The sequence below is a fragment of the Phasianus colchicus genome, chromosome 3 (genome assembly GCF_987193195.1).
Source record: "Phasianus colchicus chromosome 3, bPhaCol1.hap1.1, whole genome shotgun sequence".
Classification (NCBI taxonomy): domain Eukaryota; kingdom Metazoa; phylum Chordata; class Aves; order Galliformes; family Phasianidae; genus Phasianus; species Phasianus colchicus.
Window position 1 is genome coordinate 73,861,776 of NC_143438.1, and position 23,477 is coordinate 73,885,252.

The 23,477-nt window shown below is 36.9% G+C and overlaps 1 protein-coding gene across 8 annotated transcripts in view; it reads left to right on the forward strand.

Annotated features, from left to right (window-relative positions):
- Positions 1–23,477, forward strand: part of VPS13B (vacuolar protein sorting 13 homolog B) — a 410,907-nt gene that overhangs the window by 69,169 nt on the left and 318,261 nt on the right. For all 8 annotated transcript variants that reach the window (XM_090137834.1, XM_031591056.2, XM_090137833.1 and 5 more), the window contains one exon: positions 14,819–15,003. In XM_090137834.1, the coding sequence (XP_089993960.1) occupies positions 14,819–15,003 (185 nt within the window). The remainder of the gene's footprint in view (positions 1–14,818; positions 15,004–23,477) is intronic.

Here is a 23,477-nt window from a genome sequence, read left to right on the forward strand (position 1 = left end):
GTGTGGAAAAAAAAAATAACAGTAACTTATTCCAACAATTTATTTAAACTAAGCAACGCCAATTTGCGGGTAATAAAGTAGAAAAACAAATGAGTACAGCAGCAACCAGGTTAAATGAAGTGTAGTTTGAAGTGAATAAAACTCCAGATGAAATACATCAAATAGCACTTGAACTAAATCGAAATCAGCACGAGGACTGAGAGCTTCATTGAAGTCATGCAGTGAGTGAGAATTAGTCTGGTAGGATAACCTGGTAATGTCATTAAACTTAAATTCATTTTCCTTCCCCCGCCCAAATTATGCCACCTGTTTTATTTGGATTTTTAGATTTCACATTCCAGAGTTTCTTAAAGTACACACATCTGATGCTACATGTGTTCTTCTATTTCTTGGTAGAAAATATATACCACAGACCATACTTTTAAAAACAAAGACATTTTATGAACTGTTATGGAATCCCTCAGGTAGTATGTTTTGAGTTAGCAGTGAAAATCTCAACTTTATTTCTGACATAAATCAGAATAGCTTTATTTTCTAGTTTCAATATAATAATTTCAAAATATACTATATATTAAATATTGTTGTAAAATTTATTTTGAAAACTTCAGCTGATAAACATAACTAGCATATTTTAACAAAATTTCCAATGAATTCCTTTAAATTACCACTAAGGTAGCAAAAGTGCTGTTTCATTTTACTTACTAGATTGATGTCTGCTTTAATTTCAGTTAATACACATTCTTCTGGTAAATGAAATTGATTTAAGCTTACTAGTTAACTGAGTCTTTGACATCTTTTAAATTGTTGTATACTTATGTTTTTATTTAAATAAAAACATCTGTTATTTTATTTCTGTCAAGTATAACAAGATGCAAAATACTATGTTAATGTCAATATTTTACAGCTTCTTTATGTAGTGTTGCACGCCAGACTGTAAAGCAGCTTTCAAAGCTTTCAGGACGATGTCTAAAAACAACTGAGAATTAGCAGAATAAGGTTTAAAGACCAGAATGGATGACAAGAATGTTTATGGCCAAACAGAAATCTTGAGAGGAGTTAGATTATTTTTTTTTCTTTTGGCTACAATTACTGTGGTAACAGATGAGATAATTCAGGGTAGGCAGTTCAGTTTTAAGAACCCTCTATTATTTATAAAATACCACTTCATTGTACTCTGCAGAATATTGAAGAGTTAAAGAATGTAGATTGAGTCTTATCTTTATTTTTTCCAATATCTGGAATTTTGGAACTGTCATCTGTGTTTTATGAGCCTGAAATTAGTATGATTGTGTTTGTTCTATTGATTATTTTTCTTTTCTTGCCTATCTTTACTCCCTTCCTTTGACAAGTACTCTAGACTGTTGTTTTCCATTATCAATTTCTCGGGAAGCTCACTGTCTCCACCTGTGACAGAATCACAGCTTTTGATTTTTCTGAAACCTAGTGGAATAAGGATGTAATTGGGCATGATATCTATCTCTGCATCCTTTCTATTCAGTTAATTAGTGCAATAGTTCATTTTCAGGGTTTGATAGTGGGTTTCTTCCTTCTTATTTTGAGATCAGAGCAATAGCTGCTGGCTTGCTGTCTGCAGGGAACACCAGCATGGACTTGTGTGATGTCTGGTAATGTTAAATTTGAGTGTGAACAAACTATTCTTGAACAAGTTGAGTTGCTGCTGTGTAAATTAGTGTCTAGGATTTCGTGGACTGTACTTTAACGATCACAGAATACAGAGCAGTTATTGAATGTTCTTGATACTAGAATATCCTGAAAGGAATCATTGAGATGATGCTGAATGAGATCACATGGGAGGTGTGAGATAACTGGCGATCAGGCCTAGCCAGCATGGTTTCACAAAAGTCTGGTCGTGCTTGACCAACCTTTGATAACTGAGTGACCCACCTGGTAGATGAGGGCTGTTGACATAGTCTACCTAGACCTCAGCAAAGGCTTTGACGCTGTCTCACACAGTGTTCTTCTGGAGAAGCTGGCAGTCTGTGGCTTAGACAGGTATGCTCTTTGTTGGGTAAAGAACTGGCTGGATGGCTGGGCCCATAAAGTGGTGGTAAATGGAGTTAAATCCAGCTGGTAAATAGTGGTATTCCCCAGCGGTCTGTATTGGGGCCTGTCTGGTTCAGTATCCTTATTGATGACCTGGATGAGGGCGTTGAGTGCACCTTCATAAGCTTGCAGATGACATTGAGCTGAGAGGAAAGTGTCACTGCCTGGGAGTAGGAAAATTCTACAGAGAGATCTGCACAGGCTGGGTTGCTGTACTGAGGCCAATGGGATGAAGTTCAACAGGACCAACTGCCAGGTCCTGCACTTTGGCACTTCTACGCAACCCCAGGCAATGCTACAGGTTTGGGGCAAAGTGGCTGAAAGACTGGAAGAAATGGACCTGGGGCTGTTGGTCGATGCTGAGTCAAACATGAGCCAGCAGTGTGTCCAGGTGGTCAAGAAGGCCAATGGCATACTGGCTTTGTATCAGAAATAGCAGGAGCAAGGAAGTAATAATCATCCCTCTGTACTCAGCACTGGTGAGGCTGCATCTTGAGTACTGTGTTTGGTTTTGGGACCCTCATTAAATGAGATGTTGAGGCCCTGGAACGTCCACAGAATGGACGTCTGAAACGTCCACAGAAGGGCAACAAAACTAGTGAGAGGTCTGGAGCACAAGTCCTATGAGGAGTGGCTGAGCGAGCTGGGATTGTTCAGTCTGGAGAAGAGAAGCCTGAGGGGGGACTTCATTGATCTTTACAATTGCCTGAAAGGAGGTTGTGGCGAGGTGGGAGTTGGCCTCTTCTGTGTAACTGGTGATAGGACTAGAGGGAAGAGTCTCAAGTTGCACCAGGAGAGATTCAGGTTGGATATTAAGAACAATTTCTTCTCTGAAAGAGTGGTCAGGTGCTGAAACGGGCTGTCTGGGAAGGTGGAGTCATTCTGTTCGGAGGTGTTCAAGGAATGTTTAGGTATTGCACTAAGGAACATGTTACAGTGGGGAAATAACTGTAAAGGTAAATATTTACTATGTCTCTACAATCTGTTACATGTATATTAGATTGGCATGCTAGGTCACAACCTCCTTTTGGCTAACTATTATACAGTGATATTGAGAAACATGCATTGCCAGCAGCCTGTGGCATTTTCAGGTTTCTTACCTGACTTTCTAGCTTTTGTTTCAGTTTTGTGGCCATGTAAATGCCAGATGGATTTGTACACATAATTACATCTTTTATAACTTTATAGCTTCATAATTTTTTTTAACTTTTATAACTTTAAAATTAACATTAGAAAATAGGTGATGGTGCTGAAGACCTTGCACTACTACTTTTTAGATTTCTGCTAAAACCTTAGTTATTGTAAAGGTAACGCTGTAAAAATACTTTTTATCCTTTTGCAGCTTTAGTTCTGTTTTCCTCTGTCATCCCTTACAAGTTAATCATCCTTAGCTTAATCAAAGCTATGTAGTGATATGCCACACTTTGGCATAATTCATCATTTTACTCATGGTCCTATCCGGTAAGGAGAAGTTTGGATGTGTACCCCCTCATCTGGGTCGTCTTGATAATCCTGTGTGCTTTTAATGATATCACAGAATGAGGCCAATTCACGTTGATTCATGAACAATAAGGAGTTTGAAGATCCAGTTTCTTGAACAATTAGAGGTTGTTGGTTAGCAAGGAAATTGTGTCCTTTACTAGCAAGGTGCTACTGTCACAACAGTGGGACATTTTAGGATTTGCTGCATGCTGAAGAGGGAGGATTAAAAGTAGGCAATGGAGGAGTGAGGTGAGCTCTGTTACTGTTGCGACTGAAACATATTTTCAGGATAGTTGGGCAGTTCAGTGAAGTAGTGCTGCTTACAACTAAAAATGGTGGTAGATTTGTGAGCTCGTGAAATGCAGCTGTCATGCAGTTAAGTGCAATGGTACGCTAGTATGAGACAAGTGGACTCTGGCAAGAAACACAGACTACCCAAAGAGTGTGGGTGTTAGATCATAAATCAAGGAAGTTCTCCAATAAATTGACACACGAGTCTTGAATTTGGCAGCCTGGTTTATTGACTAGTCACAGTAAATCAAAACTAATGTCAGTTTTGGTTGAATGTGGATTGTGTTTCACATGGGCAGTTGAGGGGTATGCTTAGTTCCTGAGTCAGAAGCAGAAACAGGTTGAAAACACATGAAACTCATTTTGTAGCATTCACTTGTGGCTATTAGTTATGTCAGTAATTGGATATAACTGCCAGATGAAAATTCAGAGTATCCTTCGAAACAGAATGTATCTGAGATTGCGTGCCTGATCAGATGCCATCAGCGTATGGGACAGCAGAGTGTTTCAGCTGTGTCAATGTAATGTGAGTTAGAGTTAGCATTTGTGAAAACCTGCTTGAACTGTTGAGAGATGTCAGTGATATGGACTGTGTAGGAACTTACGAAAACAGACTTGGTACCTGAAGAGGTGTAATTGCCTCAGATGTGAACAATCAGTCTAGGGAGTATACTGGATTACTTCAGTATTGTTACTTCTACACCATTGCCTAGAAAATGCATCAAATCAAAATGCCAAATCAAACTTTACTTTGGTTGTGATTTTCACTATGGCTGTACATCGTTGTTGGAGGAACAGGTGTCAGTATATCACAGTAAATCGTGAACACTGCTATAGGGTGAGAATGATCTTTCACTGAAAGCACAGTTTAACATATCTTTATAATAATTAAGTAGGAAATGCTCGCATATAAGAATGAAGGTGCATAAGGAACTTCTGCAAAATATTTTCTTTAATTTGTGTTGATATATTAATATATATCAAGGCTCAGCAAGAATGTTTCGTGGCACTTTCAGCTGTGGTCTTCTGGAAGGAACAGTTGTCAGTTACCAGGAAGGACCCTCTGCCCATGAGGGGCTTTGCATTCTGTGTACATGACTTGTAGCTTGATTACTGTGATTACAAATTAACTTCAGTTGGAAACTTCTAGTATAGTTTTTTTAATTAAGTCCAGATCTAATGTTACTGCTTCTCAGCAGATGTGGCAGGCAGCATTCAGCAAATCTGTTAAAAGTTCACTTTTTAATCAATGTAAATTGGAAGCAGTTGTATTTTTCAGTATTCTCCATGAGGAGGAAAACCAGCAAAGTTGACTGCAAGGGGTGGTCATCTGTACTGTTTCTAGTGTAATTACTTAGGTTAATTAATCGTCAAGGCTCTTCAGTGAAAATAAATTAAACTTATTAACTAGTATCTGCTCAGGGAAAGTGGTTGCACATGGTGAATACATTGTCCTGGTTTTAATTGCCATCAGTATTTGCAGACGTTTGCTAAGGACAAGTAAATGGAACATCATTTAAAATGTGTAGGATTTTCAGTGTCAAAGCTGTTTCTTGCTTTAGTTGAGGCTGGCAAGAGATAAGTAAAACTTTATTGTAATGCTAAAGTACTGTCATTTTGAATTAATGCTAAAGAAAATTAGAATCCCAAAGACACGCATCTTTCTTGCTAGATGCAATTGGAAATTCTGTTTCTCTTAGTATTACCACCAACTGTAGAAAACTGGGTAGGATTTAGTGATTCTTACTTTGAGTCTTTACCTGTGTAAACGCTGGCCTCTGAGACCGATGACAATTCTTCACAGTGTTTGTTTTTAATATCTCCAGAATTTTGCCTGCAAAATTGGTGCCATATATTTTTGTTGTCCTTTAATTCTATCATTGAATCTTGAAGAGAAATGTTACCTGAGGTTGCATCTACAGTACTAAATAAAACATGCCAGTAACCAGCATCCTGCAAGTGAGCTTTTGGCATGCTTGGCCTCTTCAGCTTTGCTTAAACATCGTTTGAGAAAGTGTAGTTGGTATTTACAGTCAGTTACTGATGCTTGCACTTGGCCTTATTTAGTTGTCTAGTAAAGATGTAGCCTGCTCAAAACCTTGTATCCTGAAATTAAGAGAGCACTGCTGTTGTTATGGTTATTTCAATTTTGGAAGAAGCGTACCTTAGTGTTACAGTTGCTCTTTTCCCTTCCATTTTTTTCTTTACAACTTTCTTTTTAAATGAAAATGTCATGGGAATTGATAGGAATAAAAGCATTGTTATAAAATTTTTTAGCTGTTCAACTCTGTAATTGCAAGAAAATAGGTTGACTTTACAAGCATTAAGGCTTATAGTTCCCTATAGAATTCCATATAGAATGTTGTTGAAATAGTATGGAATTGTATACCACAGCATATCCTTCGCCTCTGCAGATCTGGCCTCAGATTGATAGCCTTCATTTCCACCTGGAGTGAAGTACCAGAAACTTTCTAGTCTTTATACGCCTATTTTTGTAAGCATGTTAATGTGCCAAGCTCAGATGAATTTGATAACCATCATAAGTGGTGACCAAGTAACTGTGGACTCGAAAATATTATATTTAAAAAAAAAAAAAGCTGTATTTATCTTCAGTCAAAGCAAAATTGTTACCTGGCTGGGATGGACTAAGATGAAATACCTGTGCATTTTGAAATAAATTTATTAGAGATAACTGATTTGTATTTGAGCTCCCTTCCCTTGCAGCTTCCCTACAAACAGGGAGGATAACGTGACAGTAACTTAGGAAAAAATGCAATTTTAAATGATCATATTGGATAGAAATCTCTATTAAAAAAAAAAAAAAAATCCTTCTTTGTGCTCCTGGTAATTCAGTACTACAAAAATGCCTGTAAGTGACTATGTTATTAGGTGCAGAAGTGGTTCAGTGAATTTCCCTCAGATTGAAGCATGGTTTCTTTGAGAGTAACTGCTTTCACTTCTGGCAGCATGAAATGAAGATGGAAGTCTTTGCTGTTCTCAGGGCTGCCCATTGTGGTTCTTGTTTTTCTGATAACAGCAGTTTAAGCATGTCTCCTTGTCATATGGCAGCAGTTTTCGCATCCAGCTCTTGGTTTATGCCATCATGTCCTGCGAGCGACTGTTGTGGCAGCTTTCCTCGCTGAGCACCCAACGTGTTTCTGAGCCGTCCTGGCTCCCTGTTTTACCTGCTAATGACAACCAAATGGCTCTATGTGGCAGATTTAGAGGATTGATTTAATGGCTGTTTCTGCTGTTTCTGGGAGTGTGTGGAGGGGGAAATGGGAGGAAAAGGGGAGAGGAAGGGGGAGAGGTGGCGTATCTGGACAGTGCACTACTTTATGGGAAAGCAGTTTCCAAAACTCTGTTCCACCCCTGTGGATTCTGAGATTTGGCTACATTGTAGTATCTAAAGCAATGATGCTTGCTTTACAGAAGCTAAAAAAAAAAAAAAAAAAAAAAAGTAGCACTTTGTTCTTTCGCTTAGCAGTTACATAACTTTGCTGTTGAGAGGTTTATTGATAATTGCAGTTTTATGTGATTTCGTTTGGTGGATCTGGTGGTCTTGATTATTTGCATCTCCAGCTAAAGCATCTCTAAGTTCTAGCAGATTTCCATATCCATATTTTCTATATTTTACTGGCAAGTTGTTTTCCTGAGAAGAGGCCAGTTGTAGCTCAAGCAGTTGATGTAAAAGTGCTCTGCTTCTAGTACGATCCCCTCTGTACCACCTTCATAAAGCCACTTGTTCCATATAGGAAGTGGTCTTGTTTCTTTCCATTTTTTTGTGTTTTTTTTCCATGTTGGTTTTTTAATCTCAGGTATAAGTACCAAATTTCTCACGGTATTTTTATTTCGATCTCTTTAGACATAGCACAGTTAAATCATGCTGTATTCATTCCATCCCCCTCCTTTTTAAAATCCCTTTAGATTTCTATAAATGACAGTAAAATTCCTTGATTCAAGTGAAAAATGGCAGACTTGGAGAAGTAAAGGAAGAATAGATACATAAAATGTAAAAGGAAAGAAAAGTTCAAAGTCGTCAGTGATCACATTCTGTGAGGAGAGTTTCTTATCCCTTGTTTTCTGGTTTTTCCTCAGACATCATTGGGAATTCAGAAGATGCTGTTTCTCAAAGTTGGAGCTTTATGTTTAGTCCATAGATAAGATTGAGCACCCAACCCCTTTTTGGGTTATCCTTTGTTGGTATCAGTGCAGTTTTAGATCAAATCTTGTGCATTTTGAGGCCTGTAGTTAGCCAGTGACTGAACTTGTGGAGGTAGACTGCTTTCTTGCCTTCTCTCTTAAACGTTTAATCCAGTGGATAGAAGTATTCATCTGATGCTTAATGTGGCTGTATTCGAGTCTAGCTAAATCAAAAATACCGTCTTCACTTTTGGGGTCTTTGTTCTTTCTAGCAGCCTTCAGTGTTTTCTCTTGGTGTCTCACAGACCATAAAGTAATCATTCCACTGAGGTCACTGCTACTCAATTCCTTATTGCTTCATGAACAAGTAATATTATTCTTATCATCATTTTTAATGTCTACCTGTAAAAGAAAAACAGAAATGGAATAAAAATAACCAAAGTTTTGAGTTTCTAATATGCATATCCATATTCTTGCTGCTTTGCTTCAAAATGATTTTTGCAAGATTTCTTCCTTCTTAGATATTATTTAATATTAGTAATCATTTTTTTTGTTCTTGTAATAGTCTGTTTTTGCTTTGCTGTACAGGGCTGAATTTTATTGTTCTGTTCATACGCTTGCTGTAATGAGAACTGAGAATGCAAATTCTCCGATTGCTTTCTAAGATAAAAAGTTTGCAGTTTGCCTGCTTATTTTATTTTCACAATTGTTTCAATGACATCTCTACCTTCCTGAAGTTCATATATGAATTAACACTGGCAAAGGTTTTTCATTGCTGTCAATTTCAATTTCAAAAATGATGCTAAGCCCCCCCAAAAAAAGTAGACAACAGTCACCTTAGAAATGACTGTATTGTTCTCCTCCTGTGCTGTATTTGAAGTTTGCAGAAATGTGTTTATTCATTTTTTTTAAAAAAGGTTAAATTTCCAATGCAGTTGTTTTCTTCCTTGTAATGAATTGTACTACTAGCTGTACTTTCTACAAATAAGATACAAAAGGCAACAGCAGCTGTCTCACCTGCTTACATAGTGACCTAAGAGGTCTGACTTCCTTAGTGATGCCTGTAGAGCCTGAGAAGTTTAGAAGGAATGAATTCTGGAGATGTTTTTGAAATCAAGTCTTTAAAAGTAGGTTTAATTATTTGGTGATAAGGTGTGGTTCTTGCACACTTAACTATATATGGTTGTCTTAAGGCTAAAAGTATTGGTAGTGTATGTGTTTTTATCATATTGCTGTTTTTTGTTTGTGCTTTTTGTAGCAGTGACAGTAGTTTTGCATTTAAAAAAAGAAATAGTTCAAAACTGTAGTGGTTAAATTCCTTTCTCTTTCTTCTTTTACCCGAGTGCTGTCTTCAAAGATTTGGTGGTGTTTGCTTTCCTCAATAAGAGTTGCTTCCATGATGTTAAGTAAAAGGATCAAAATTGTCATTTTCTTGATATGAAGGATCACAATAGATAGAAACATGGGTTTGATGCGTATGCACAGGTGAAGTTTTGTTCCTGTCAAATATAAAGCTAACATACATTTTCTGTTTGCCCAGGAGAAAAGGTGTACAAATGCTGACTGAAATTATTAAGGTGCTTAAATTACATTCAAGTTCTTTTGAGGCCCAGTTACTGGGTTCTAGTAGCAGGTTACTGGCTTTGTTATTTTGGAAAAAATGAACTAATAGTTTTTTTTACCATACAGGATATGAGTAATAAGAAAAATTAAATTTTTGGAAACATTTTGCAGGTTCCAGCTCTGCAATTGGGGACTCTATATAAACCTTTGGAGCCAGCTGTTCACCGCTATATTCTTTCAATCATTTGGAGGTGTTGATTTTAAAGGAATGAGTTGCTGTTCCTAAAGTCTACAAACTGAAAATATTTCATAGCAGGCCTGTGAACTTAACATGCATTGGTTATATTGGTGTCTATGCATGGCAGATAAGGACCAATTCATGTTTTCATTCAAAAACAGTGGAGAAAACTACTTTCTTTAATGGTATTCCAGATTCATCCAAACATTTCATCAAGTCTGTATTACAGTTTGTCAGCAAACTGAGTACAACTAAAGTGTATTTAAAAATCATTTAATTAGGACAGATTCATTTTCACTCCATGCCACTACATAGCAAGACTTGCTTGTTCATATTTCCTTAAATTTATTCTGGAATTTGTCCAAGTTTAGCTTTAATGAGTAGTCTATCCTGCTAGTTACATTAGGATTTATTTTTCCCTGGAGAAGGGTGTTAGAATTGCTAGTTTTTTAACCTGTTCAGTTAAATGAACATAAGTTCAGAGCTGCATCTTAACTCTTGAGTGTAAAGATTTGAGAAATAGTTATTTCTATTGTTGTTACAACTTTACAGTGCATTTTAAGTAGTGGCTTTAGAATCCAACTATGTGTCATAACTGTTTTAATATGGCAATGAGTTTTGATAAGAAGTTGTGCTCAGTTGCTTAATACAAATTTAATGATAGAGTATTGAAATGCCGGTTTAGTTTACTGGAAAAAAAAATTACAGTTGTATTTTCACTCATTGCTTGAATATATCTCTTGAGTCATAAACTATGGTTAAATATAGCTCAGTACCTTATTAATGATGGATTTTCTGTATTAACAGGTGCAGTCTGGTAGCAGACTTGTATGTTAAGTTCTTTTAAATGCATTATTTGTGTTTCAAAACTATCATAATAAATCCTGAATTATAAATGCACTTTCATCACTAGCCAGGTCTAGTTAAAATTTCCTTTAAGTAACATTTGCTGCACACATGGTACAATATATTTCCCCTCCCCACACCTTTATGGCCTTTATTTTTTTCTATAAAAAAGGATTTATTTTCTTCAGCTTCCTATTCCTCCCAAGTTATCTGAAAAGGAACAGTGCTCTTCATTCCTCTGGGATTGTTAAAGTACAAAAAGCTTAGAATTTTGCATATTGTTTAAAAGAAATTTCATACGCTGTAGTTATCCTAAGGGAATATTTTATGTGAAACTTCTATATTTCATATAGCTCAGTACAGTAGCTATTAAACGAACAGTCAGACTTTTAAAGTGAAATCTGTTCCACCGTTGCATTGTATGCTGCTATTGTCATAGCTCTCTGAAGCCCGAGAGTTTAGTAATACTTGTCTGTGTTCTTCATGGCACCCAGAGTTTTTCTTTTAGTGACTAAAAAGCTGTAGTGCATCTATACTGGGGGTTGTGCGTGTATCTGAGCAGCTGAAGTGGGTGGTGTTTTTTTGGCCAGTTGTGTTCCGTGGAGGCTAATCTCAGTGTTGTCAGTTTCCTTCAGTTGTCTGGATCAAAGTGGTTCTTTTTAGGTTTTTCATAATTATTTTTTAAACCAGGCAGCATCTTTCCATACTTACTTGACTTTACTTGTATTATTTTCAGCTTTTGTCTCCTATTAATTCTAGTTGAGTAGTTCTTGTTAGAAAACTAGTGTACCGTGGATATTGTGTACTCCTTTGATGTACTGTGCTGCACTTACTACAGCAGTAATCACAGACAGCGTGTGATCTGCTTGGATTCTCTAGGAAAATCCTTATGGCTGTCAAATTAAAAGGCAGATACAAAATATGGGAGTACTGAATTTCAAAGACTGATAGTTCATTTCAAACAGTTTTAACAAACTTTTTTTTCTAAATGAAATTCTTACTACCACACACATCTGACTTCTCCCATACAATCACAAAATATTTTTTTCATCTATGATTTTTTCTGGAAATGTCACTTGAAGCTCACAGCACAGTCAGACAGCTTCAAATGAGTTGTAACTCAGAGGCAGTTGTGCTGCTGTGCTTTTTCCTTTTTTCCTTAGTAATTTGTAGATAGCACAGTTCATAAGGCTAAAAAACTTTAATGAATAATGATTATCCCTCTTGTGGCTTTTAATGTTCAGAATGTTTGCTGCTTTTGAATGATTGCAGGAATATGGCAATGAACAGCTGGCTCAAAAGGCTTATATAGAGTCCTCAGAGTTTCCTTCACTTGATGAAGGGTCACTCTCCTGATTGGGGGTAGAATGTGCAAGGGAATCTCTATTGTCAGAATTTTTGGCCCTTCACTCTGCTAGAGATTCTAGAGTTTGAGCATAAGCATTTTCACTAGCCTGCTTCTGAGTTCATGGGGCATCCTGCAGTCTCTAATTACTAGTGACTGCCTACTATCTTTTGCCACTGAAGGAAAAAAAAAAAAAGGCCAAAAGCATAGCCAAATATTCTGATATTAATAACCATCTTGTTAGTTATGAAACCTGGAGAGATTCTGGGTCTTATGGTTGATCTGCTTATAAGCAGATCTGCCAGAAAAAAACACCCCAACTTTACACATTTCCTGGTTCTTAAAGTATTTTACATAAACGTCTGTGGGTTGCATCGTCTGTCTGATTAGCATGGGCTTAAAATGTGTAATTATGCATTTGATGCATTGAAAACATCTTGGAGGGCTGAAAGAGTAGATGGTAAGAGTAAATGTGAATTCATAAGGAATATTAAGACTAATGTGAAAAAAACACCAAAACCAAACATCACAATCATGTCATCACTGTTCTCCTAGCACGTTTTTCCTGCTTTCAATGTTTAGTATCCAAATTACTTGATGGTGGAGATAAACACAGAACCCCAGGATGGCTGAGGCTGGCAGAGCCCTTTGTGCCATAGGCCCACCTCTGCTCCAGCAAGGACACCCAGAGCAGGGGGCCCAGGCCCATGGCCAGGCGGCTTCTGACCGTCCCCAAGGAGGAGACCCCACAGCCTCTGGGCAGCCTGTGCCAGTGCTCCAGCATCACACAGCACAGCAGTGCTGCCTGGTGCTCAGAGAGAGTCCCTGTGCTCCAGTTGGTGCCCACTGCCCCTCTTCCTGGCACTGGGCACCACTGAAAGGAGCCTTCACATGCCCTCCTCGAATGTTCCCTTCAGGTGTTTATGGACACTGAGGTCTCCCTGAACTCCCTCTTCTCTAATGCTGAGCTAGTCCAGCTCTCTTGGCCTTTCCTCTTATGAGATGTTCCAGTACCTTAAGTTTTATCTAATATACTTTGAAGAGCTCTAAAAAGTACACCCAGAATATTTAAAAGGAGACTACTATAATACAGTTAGATACAAATAAGCTCATCCGTATGTTGTATGTTATATCTTGGGGACACCAGAGAAAATAATGCTCAAATTGAAAGAGTAGATCTCAGTGTTGGAGCAGGAGGTTATTAGAACAAAGTTAATAGTGTTGTAAATGTGCTTCAGGAAAGGATCCCTGAATGGAAGTGAAGAACTGTGTGTGTGAACCTAATGAGGTTCAACATGGCAAAGTGCAAGGTTTTGCACTTGGGTCGGAGAAATCCCAAGCATCCATACAGACTGGAAGGACTGGTCCTTGGGAGCAGCCCTGTGAAGAAGGACCCAGGGTCTTGATAGATGAAAAGCTTAACATGAACCAGCAGTGTGCTCTTGCAGCTTGGAAAGCAAACGGTTTCCTGGGCTCCATCAGAAGAGGGGTGGCCAGCAGGGATGGGGAGGTGATTGTTCCCCTCTACTCTGCTCTTGTGAGGCCCCATCTGGAGTACTGTGTCCAGGTCTGGAGCCCCCAGCACAAGAAAGACAGGGAGCTGTTGGAGAGGGTCCAGAGGAGGGCCACGAAGATGATCAGGGGACTGGAGCACCTCCCTTACAAAGACAGGCTGAGGGAGCCTTGCTTGTTCAGCCTGGAGAAAAGAAGGCTGTGGGGTGACCTCATTGCAGCCTTTCAGTACCTAAAGGGAGCCTACAAACAGGAGGGGAATCAACTCTTTGAAAGGGTAGATAACTGCAGGACAAGGGGAAATGGTTTTAAGTTGAGGGAGGGGAGAATTAGGTTGGATGTCAGGAGGAAGTTCTTTACAGAGAGAGTGGTGAGGTGCTGGAACAGGCTGCCCAGAGAGTGGGTGCCCCATGTCTAGAGATGTTCAGTGCCAGATTGGATGGGGCCCTGGGCAGCCTGGTCTAGTATTAAATGGGGATGTTGGTGGCCCTGAATGTGGCAGGGAGGTTGGAGCTTGATGATCCTTGATGTCCCTTCCAACCCTGGCTATTCTGTGAACCATTGTAATTTTTGAATGTAGGAAATCTATTGCATAATTTCAGGTAATAATATAAGTATTAGGAAGAAAAGGTAATTTACTTCTATGTAGTTATTAAGAGCCCTCCTGTTGGTACTAAGCTATGCTGTCACAGAAGAATTTATTTCCAAACAGAATGTCCTTTAGCTTGATCTGCTCTCCAAGGGCCCAGGAGCCCCCCACTAGATTATAAATTTAAAAGGATTGAAAAATATTAATAACTATTTAGAAACTTTTAGTGAGTATGTTAGCTAAATATGGAATATGGAGGTAAATGTGGATTTTTGTTTTGTACTTAATTGTATAATTTTTGTCTATAGGTTGATTATTGTCTATGTAGGTTTTTGTATCACTAGAAATATTTCGTTTACTGATTCACAGTAAGCTTTGAAATAAACTTATTTCCAATAAAGTTTTGAACAGATTTTTTTAGTAATTTGCATGATTTTGAGTACCTTTTATTTTGCTATTGTGCTTTTATTTCAGTATGTTAAAACCAAGAGTTAATTAGATAAAAAATAGTTATTTTATCTCATGTTTTACAGGACGATGTAAAGTTAAAGTATTTAATGGAACTCCTATCTTGAGTGAATTTCAGCATAAGCAGAATAAGCTCTTTCAGGATGGAATTTTAGTAGTCACATTACTGTCTCTATAGGTTCAATTGCTCACGGTCTGCTATTCTATAATTCAGCTTTTGAATTGTTATTCTTCTGCATCAAACTAATGATTTATTTTCTCTCAATATTTTAAACAGGACCAAGCGAGCTCATGTTCCACTAACAGAATGCATATTTGAACTTCCGAATTTGACAATTCAAGCAACTAGAGCTCAAACCCTTCTGCTCCAAACTATTTATCAGAGCTGGTGTCATCCTGTTGGAAATGTCAGTTCTGTGGTGGTAAATGAAGGTTTACTGAATGAAGTTTTCCAGTCTTCAGGTAAACATGTGATGCTTTTGGTTAAGTATGTCAGATTAATATTTTTATTATGGTATGTAGAACTGTTAGCAAATATCCATGCAACTATATCCTTTAAATCCAGGTTTTTATGTAAAGTAGGTAACAGACAGAATGTTTTCTGTGTGTATATGAGTATTTATAGCTAATGCTTAGAATCCAGGATGTAAGCTAAGCCACTGAGCTTCACTCCTTGGCACCAAATTCTGGATACATTTAGTTTTCCCATACACGATAATTTTTCCTTAATTCCCTCATCTAAAACATCCACCCTTTCTACCTTATATGGTATAATGTTGTAACTTAAGATCATTTTGAGGTGAAGCTGTTGGATAAAATAAAAAATACTGGATTATTAAGGGCTTTATTAATCAATGGTGAATAGAAGTTGATCTTTTTTAAAGGTCTGCATATGTTTTTCATCTAGTTCCACAAATAAATGTTTCTGTTGTGAAACAGCTGAAGACATACGAGTCTCAGAGGTGATGATGTAAATAATGAAATCCACTACCTGTCATTCTTTTGGAAAACATCCAGGGATTTCAGGAAGAAATTATCCTTACTGATAAAATGCCGAGATTATCACCTGCGTACATTGTCTGTGTGTAACTGTTTTAATGAATCTGAGTCTGCATTAGCTAGCTTGTAAATAAACTGGGACTTCTTCAGATGACTGCATTTGGCATTTTGCTAATTGTGGTCACTGTAGTATTGGTATTTTCTCAGTGTATTGAATATTGGCGTATACTTCTCTCTTCTCATTTGTTTCCCTGAATGAAGATATTTGTTATGGCTAAAGTTAAGAAAACAAAAGATTTGCTTTTCCTGTCTTTTTTTCTCGTTTTGTGTGCAAAGCTATCTCGTTAATGTTGGTGTATTAATTTAAATACTGTTCAAGACTTTATCCAAGATTATCTGCTGGTACTGGAAGTAAAGGATTTAAAAATGGAGCCAGGAGAATGTTAATAAAGAGATTGAGTTTCATCTTTGAAAACTGGGAAAGGCTCTTGTATTTAGATTATCATTACTGATATGACATCGCCCAAATATTTGTGCAACTCTTGGAATAACTGTGAATAAGGACTTTTATTAAGAAATGTTTAGTTTTTTCTACTTTCTGAAAAGTCCCATTGATTCTTTTCATTCCTTGTTTCCATGTAGTCACCAAAGGATGAGATTGTGGGGTTTTACTTTCAAGTACCATTACTTCTGAAGGTAGTAGGTTTAAAATTTACACTTCAGATGGATGTGAAAATGCATCATATGATAAATTAGGTGGCCTTAGGGTTTGCAGTTTTGAAGTAACTTGTTCTATCATTTTGTATGGTTTCTGTAACACAACTACTCTATTCTGCAAATTAATTTATTAGAAATCTGGAGCAAAAAATTTAAGTACTTAAAGTGAACAAGCAGTATGTTATATTTGTTTTGATCTTCTCTTATTGTGGCTTAGTGTTTTTCCTAATAAATTATATGCTTCTGTAGTTCTAATTCACATTAAGTAGATGAAAAGAGTTTTGAATTCAAAGCAGTGAAATGATTTGTTTGCCAATTTGCCCTAACCTTCAGCTTGTTTCATTCTGTAAGTCTACAACATTTTGTTGGAATACATTTGGAAAAAAATAAGATCATGCTTTGTAAATTGTGCTTATACTTAGAGGCAGATTGCATATACTTTAATGGTAGCATATATATATATCTGTATGTGTCTATAATTATGTGGGGAACTTAATCTTTTTTGTTGGGTTTTTTAATAAATAGGAAAGAAGCATAGTAAAAAAGAACATACTGGGATTTTTAAAAAATATTAAAAAAGGCACAGCTATTAATCACTGATACTGATATACTGACCTTCTTAATCTTAACTTCTCCAACACAAAACAGGGGTTGATGAATTTTGAACTTATTTCCTATTTGTACTGTAGTTAAAGCCTTTGACTAGGTGCTCAGTCTTTCCGTAGTATCCAGTTACTCATCACAGTTCCTCTTATTTATTATACATAACATCTGTAACTTTATAGTGATTTATTATTTTTCTCAGCATTCTAATGTTAAATATCTGACTGATTTTTATTTCTCTATGTCCTCCTGTCAGAGATGAGATTTAGGCTTTGCCTCATTTTCCGTGATCAGAAATTGATCTCAAGGATTACTGATATTTCCTTTTGTGGTGAGGCTGAACCTGCAGTGAGCACCTGGTTTGGGCCTACAGAGAAATTGGAGAGGGTTGGAGGGCTGTTGTGACCTACATCTGGGTCTTTACATTGAAAGTGAAAGAAGGAACAAAGTTTGGATAGCGTGTTGGAGAGGAGGCAAAGGCAGAATTTCACAGCAGCATGCAAATGTTTGACGGACAATTTCAAAGATGATGTAGACAAATTATTATTGATAATGCCAGGTGATAGAGTACATGTGCATGTGTGTATGGCTACCCGTACAGATCATGGGCTCTTAGGAACACTCATGCAGACAGCACCAATGGGCTCCTCTAGGCTTGTGCAGATGGGCTTTTAATGGACTGATGGCTCCTGTGGTGGGTCTAGGAGTAGCTGGGCAGTGGATTATTTGGGATCTCCTTTCTGCCACTGTTGGCTTGAGCATCTTTGTCAGTGTGATGATAAGCTTCCGTCACATGCCCTAACGTTTCACACAGATGACCTTTTCATCAATGGTATTAACTGTTTTCCATCTGTTCACAATTCATTTCTCAGCCATGCATAGTAGTAGAAACATACTTGAAGTTAATGGCTTTCCATTCTTGTGATGTTGTGGATCAGTTGATTTTTAAATCAAGTTTACACAAAACATAAGCATCTTTGCTCTGTTTTCTTCTATAGCTTTTTCTTATTTGTTCGTTGGCTTTTCCTGGTTTTATTTCAGTGTATTGATAGTATACTTTATTTCCTGCAGGATAATTGAGAATCTTCACTTTCTTCTATTTCCCAGGGGATCTCTTTCTTGGACTTGCTTTCATTCTACATTCATGGCTTCCATTCTACTGCTACAAAAATCATAATCTGTGTTTCATGATTAGTGTTGCCCAAATTATATTCTGCCTTTACATTTTCCAACTTCAAAAAGCCTCCGTTAGTTTCAGTCACAAGTGGTAGGACAAACAGCTTTGTCTATCTTGAGGTTCTTATTCCCCTGTTAAAAGTAAATAAAAAGAAAAAGCAACCAGACATGACTTTACTCTCAAAAAGAAGGGACATATTTAGTTTGTCATCTTATTTTTAATGATCCAGAGACTGCCAGCAAGCCTGCTTTATCATCTGGGCAACCAAATTTTATTCCTTGATGTGCAGTACACCACTGTGCTTTTTTATCCTTTATGAGCAGACTATGCCTTCCTAGAGAAATGTTTTAGGTGTGTTTCATTCTTCCAGTATGATCTACCAGTTCTGAAGACATGAGACTTGATCTTTTTTCTTTTATATTTTCTTTGTTTCTTTCACATAGCTAATCTCAAATGTTTGCCATTTGTTTACATATTTTTTTTGCAACTGCCTGTATCTGTATTTACTACTTGTGTTGAATGAAGAGTTAAAGTAGAAAACTAGTAAAAGTCAAAGAATTCAAAAATTAATAGACAAGTATAGATGCATGAATTGTAGGAGGAGGCAAATATACCAAAGAAGAGCATGTGTCTGTTGGCCTTTTGACATGTTCCTGAGAGTCTCAGACATGCTTTGGAGGTATGCTCTGGGAATCTGTCTGCTGGGATAACTGCTGAAAGATACTTTGGATGCAACTTCAAAAGGTACATCTGCACTGTGTATTCCCAGAAACATAGAAGACAGAAGTTAAAGCTAGTATATGACGTTTGGTGGTTACTTCAGAAATATTTTTTGGCTCCACAACTTCCTCCAAACTAGCTTAGGCTGAAGGTGATGTAGTGATTCAGATTCTCAAACTCTTTGGTATGCAGTTCTTCATGCAAGTAGATTCAAGGAATATAAGATAAAATTGTTTGCAGGTGAACACTCTTGTCTCCCCCACCTTTCTACCTGGCTCTGTTCTCTAGAAACCTTTGTCAATCGGAGAAAATGACTTTCCTCAACTATTTTGGAGTTGTTGGTTGTTAGATATTATGCCTTCATCAGATAGACTTTTGAATTTGGAGTTCATTAGTTTCTTTTGATTAACTTGTCTAAAGGAGAGAAGGCTGAAAAAATGAGTTCTGAAGTCTTAAAAGTAAACGTGTGTGGTTTGGTTTCTTACGTTTATAAGACTTGTTATCTTAAAGCTACCACTAAATGACACAGACTGTAGACTGTCAGAATGTGTGGGGCACAAATTAATACAAGTACTTAAAGAAAGATGTGTGTGTTTTATGTTAGTAATTATTGTAATGCTACCTTGTGCATAAGCATTGTGCTGTACTTACCTTGAAACAATTTAATTCTGCAATAGGCAGATTTATAATTACAGCTGACTTGGAATGTATGGATATCACTAGCTATTTAATGGAATTTTGAAAGCAATGAATTTTTGTCTTCAATTTGGACATAACTCATTGAGAATTAGTTTATTTTGTTTACCCAAGCTATTTTTATAATTCTTTCCCTATATAAGCACAGTAAAATGTTGATGTGGTAGTTAAATAGTATGTTAGTTATTGTATTTGCACATGCTTGAGAAACACACCTATTTTCCATTTTGTCCACTATTCATGTAAAAAGAAACATGAATCCAAAATATGTTGTGCTTTCTATGTTTTTTACAAGTGGATTTACTAATGATGTTAATAAGTTTTTTTTACTATTTTTTTCAAGAATGATTATACAAAATACTACAACTTTGGTAAATATTGTCACACTCTTTTAGAAGTTGAGCATAATTAATCCTTTGGAGTAATTTCATTGTGTATTTTCTCATTTGTTAGTTGGTGTACCCGAAGCACTCAGTTTCTAACCATTTCAGCCTGCCAAAAAAACATACACACAGTCACACATGGCTTTAGTTTACTCTGGAAAACTGGAACTTGCTACCACTTTTTCCTTGTCCTGTTCAGGTAGTTCATTATTTTGTTGACAGTTCGGTTCTATTAATCTGGTATTTTTGGGAAAATTGCTTGCAGACCTTACATTTCTCTATTGAAGGTGATCAAATAGGCATTTGAATCCCTCATGTAAATGATGTCTTAAAGTTAAAATAAAATCTACTTTCCAGAAAGTAACTGTAAAACTATTTTATGCAAGATTTCATGTGGGATACCTTAATGGTTGAATAATAAATTTTACCTCATAAAAATGAAATTCAATAATACAGTAGCTTTCTCAGCGCAGTAGCATCTGGTTGAATCTCATGAGAGCCAATATTTTCCAACTCATTAGGATCATGTCGTTCTGTATGTCGTCAACATTGACTTAGCCAAGCTACCTTTACTTACATAACCGCCAAACTATTAAATAGGTCTCTTGTGGAGTGAAGTCAAATATTCCTCTTATTTTGCTTTTGCCTTGGAAGAAGAGAAGAAAATGTACGTACTGTAACATTTAAACATCTGGTCTAAACCACATCAGGGTAACACTGAGGAAAGTAACAGGATTCAGTATTCTTCCCAGGTGTACGTATAAAAAGGGGTTGTGGAGCTGCTGCATAGTTCCTTTAACCACTTAGGAAAAAGACTCAAATAAGTGACTTGCTTTTCTAATACCCCCTGATTTTAAAACTGCATTTTTCCTCTTAGCCCCATTCCCTCACCACCAAACCCCAAAACCCAACAAAAGCCTAGAATAAAACCTAATGTAGGCTGTTAAGCTCTAATTGCTTCCTTTTAATGTACTGGCATTTAATCTTTGTTTGTTTCACATTTGGGCACTCATTTTGTGAACCGTGTGTCTTCAACTTTCTGTTTAAAATGGAGTGCCTTCTCTTAAGTAATAGCTTGAGTGTGGCAGGACACAACTGTATGAAATTTGCACAGAATGAACTGTTTACTGTCGTGCATGGGTGATTGTATTTGCCTGTCCTTATCCTTCGTGTAGGCTCATGCCTGCAGTATGTTAATAGTATTATTTTTATACATTTTACATTGCTATGAAAGTCTGGAGACTATTAGATCTGATTTCACATATATGTACAGCATGGATAACCAAACCAAGCACATTTCTTTATCTTAACACATAGAACGTGATACAATTGTACGCAACCTCTTCTTTCCTCTTGCAGTAGACATTTTCAGTAATATTCTTAACTTTTGAACAGGCTTAACCTGAAAATGGGGTTGATGGGACATGGCATCACTTCAGTGTGTAATCAGTGGTCTTTAGCGTTAGTATCTTCTTAAGAATAATTCTTAATTTAATTCTTCTTATTAAAAATCTGCTTGAAATAAAGATTCTGTAGTGGCCTGAGAACTAACATATGAAGCGAGCACAAAATGTATAATTATTATTACTTGTTGTAATTTTCTTATACAATTTGTGTGCACTTCTTGGCTATGAAAATAAAAATTTACAGTTCTGATTTGATATTGAATATTGATATGAATACTTAAGGCATTCATGCCTAACTTTTATCTGTAATGTCGTGCTAAAGAATCTCACAAAAAATCCACTTGAGACTTTTAAAATGTCTGTTATGGTGAAAGTGAACATATGCAAAATGTCAATAGCACAGTCAAGGAGGAGAAAAATCAGTAAGTTGTGAAAGGAATAGATACATAAAATCTATATGCATGTAAACATATATAAACTTTCCAAGTTGAATTATGTTTCCGAATTGCAGTAGAGCATTGTGTTGTTTTGGAATTAACAGCAAATTCTTGCTGGGTTTGTTGGTGGGCTACCAAAAACAAGACACCTAAGTCTAGAGCTATAAATAGTGCCCTTCCACTAGAGTCTGTAGTTTATTTGCACAAATAGTAATTGAAGCTGTAATGGAGAGCACCTGTTTTGTTTGCTCAGCTGTTAACTTTGTTATTTCATGTTTTATTAAGAAAGGTGTGTTTGGACAGCAGGGAAGTAAGGCTGCTTTTTGCCTTGTTCTAGCTGCTGTGTACATCAGGTGAATAACTCTCCCTTACAGGGAGTGTGAAGTGGTTTCTTTTATAAGAGCAATTTAACATGTTGAGAAAGATCCTGCAACACAGCTTGTTAGAGGAAGAATGAGAAGAGCGTAATGGTTTGTGAATCTGCTGCAAGAAACTGGAAAATTTCTGAGATGAGCACAGAGCAAATGTGTGCCAAAGTTTCAGAATTAATGGGAGGAAGGATTCTATTTTGAAGGAGGGCCAAAGAAGTTGGTGCCAAATTTAGGGTCAGCTAGGAAGCCATCAGTGACTGTTACTGAATGAAGGAGAATGGTGCAGTGGTATTTTTGGTGCCCACCTTTTAAAAAGAGGTTGAGCTGACTCATACTACAATGAGCATTGCTTTTCTGAAAAACAAAAGCAAATTTCTTTTCCCCTGGGAAAAACAACAAATGTACATCAGAAAATTGAGGTCACAAAGGACATTATAGAGTTGTTTGCATAAGAACAGATTATCATTATTTTTTTTTTACTATTAAAGCACTACATTTAATAAAAATACTTTGGTACGTGCATAGCATTAAAAGAAGTTTGAACATCTTGTAATAATCTTCATTATTATCATAGAGAAATTTTGCAGTTTGGAAAGTGATGACTAATTGGAGTTTTGATCTTGTTGATGGAAGAAATATCATACAGTCAGAGAATGTCTTAGTTTGGAGGGGTACTCAAAGATATCTAGTTCCAACCTGCTCCTTCTCTCAGTGTACAGGATTACTACCCACCAGATCACACTGCCCAGGGCCCCATCAACTTGCCCTTAAACACATCCAGAGATGGGGTGTCTACTACTTTTCTGCACAACCCATTCCAGCACCTCACCACCCTCTGAGTAAAAACTTTTCCTGATATTTGATCTAAATCACCCCTCTCTCAGTTTAAAGCCATTCCCCCTTGTCCTATCACTATCAGACCATGTAAAAAGTCAGTCCCCTTCCTGGTTGTAAGCTCCCTTCAAGTTCTTGAAGGCTGCAATGAAGTCTCCCTGGAGCTTTCTCTTCTCCAAGCTAAACAGGCCCAAAAAGCTGAACAAACCCAACTGTCAGCAAAGATGATTTTGAATGGACTGGATTACTACAGAATGTAAAAGGGGAAAAATAAATAAATAAAAAGCAGGAAGTACAGAACTAAAGAAACTTAAGAAGAGTACTGTAGAATTACTTTTGCATAATGAGCTCTAGTTAATTAACATTGAAGATGACTTCCAAAATCATGTGACCTCTTTGTGGGGAATGTTTTTTTTCTTGTGACAAACTAAGATGGCAAGGGAACTCATGTTCTTGTCTCCATAATGAGATACCAGAGTATTACATGTTGCAGTATTTGTTGTTGGTCTGAACCCTCGGATGATGTATTATATTACATCAGGCTTTTTTAGAAGCTGTATGTGATTAGTGATTGTTTTTAAATCTTGAGATTA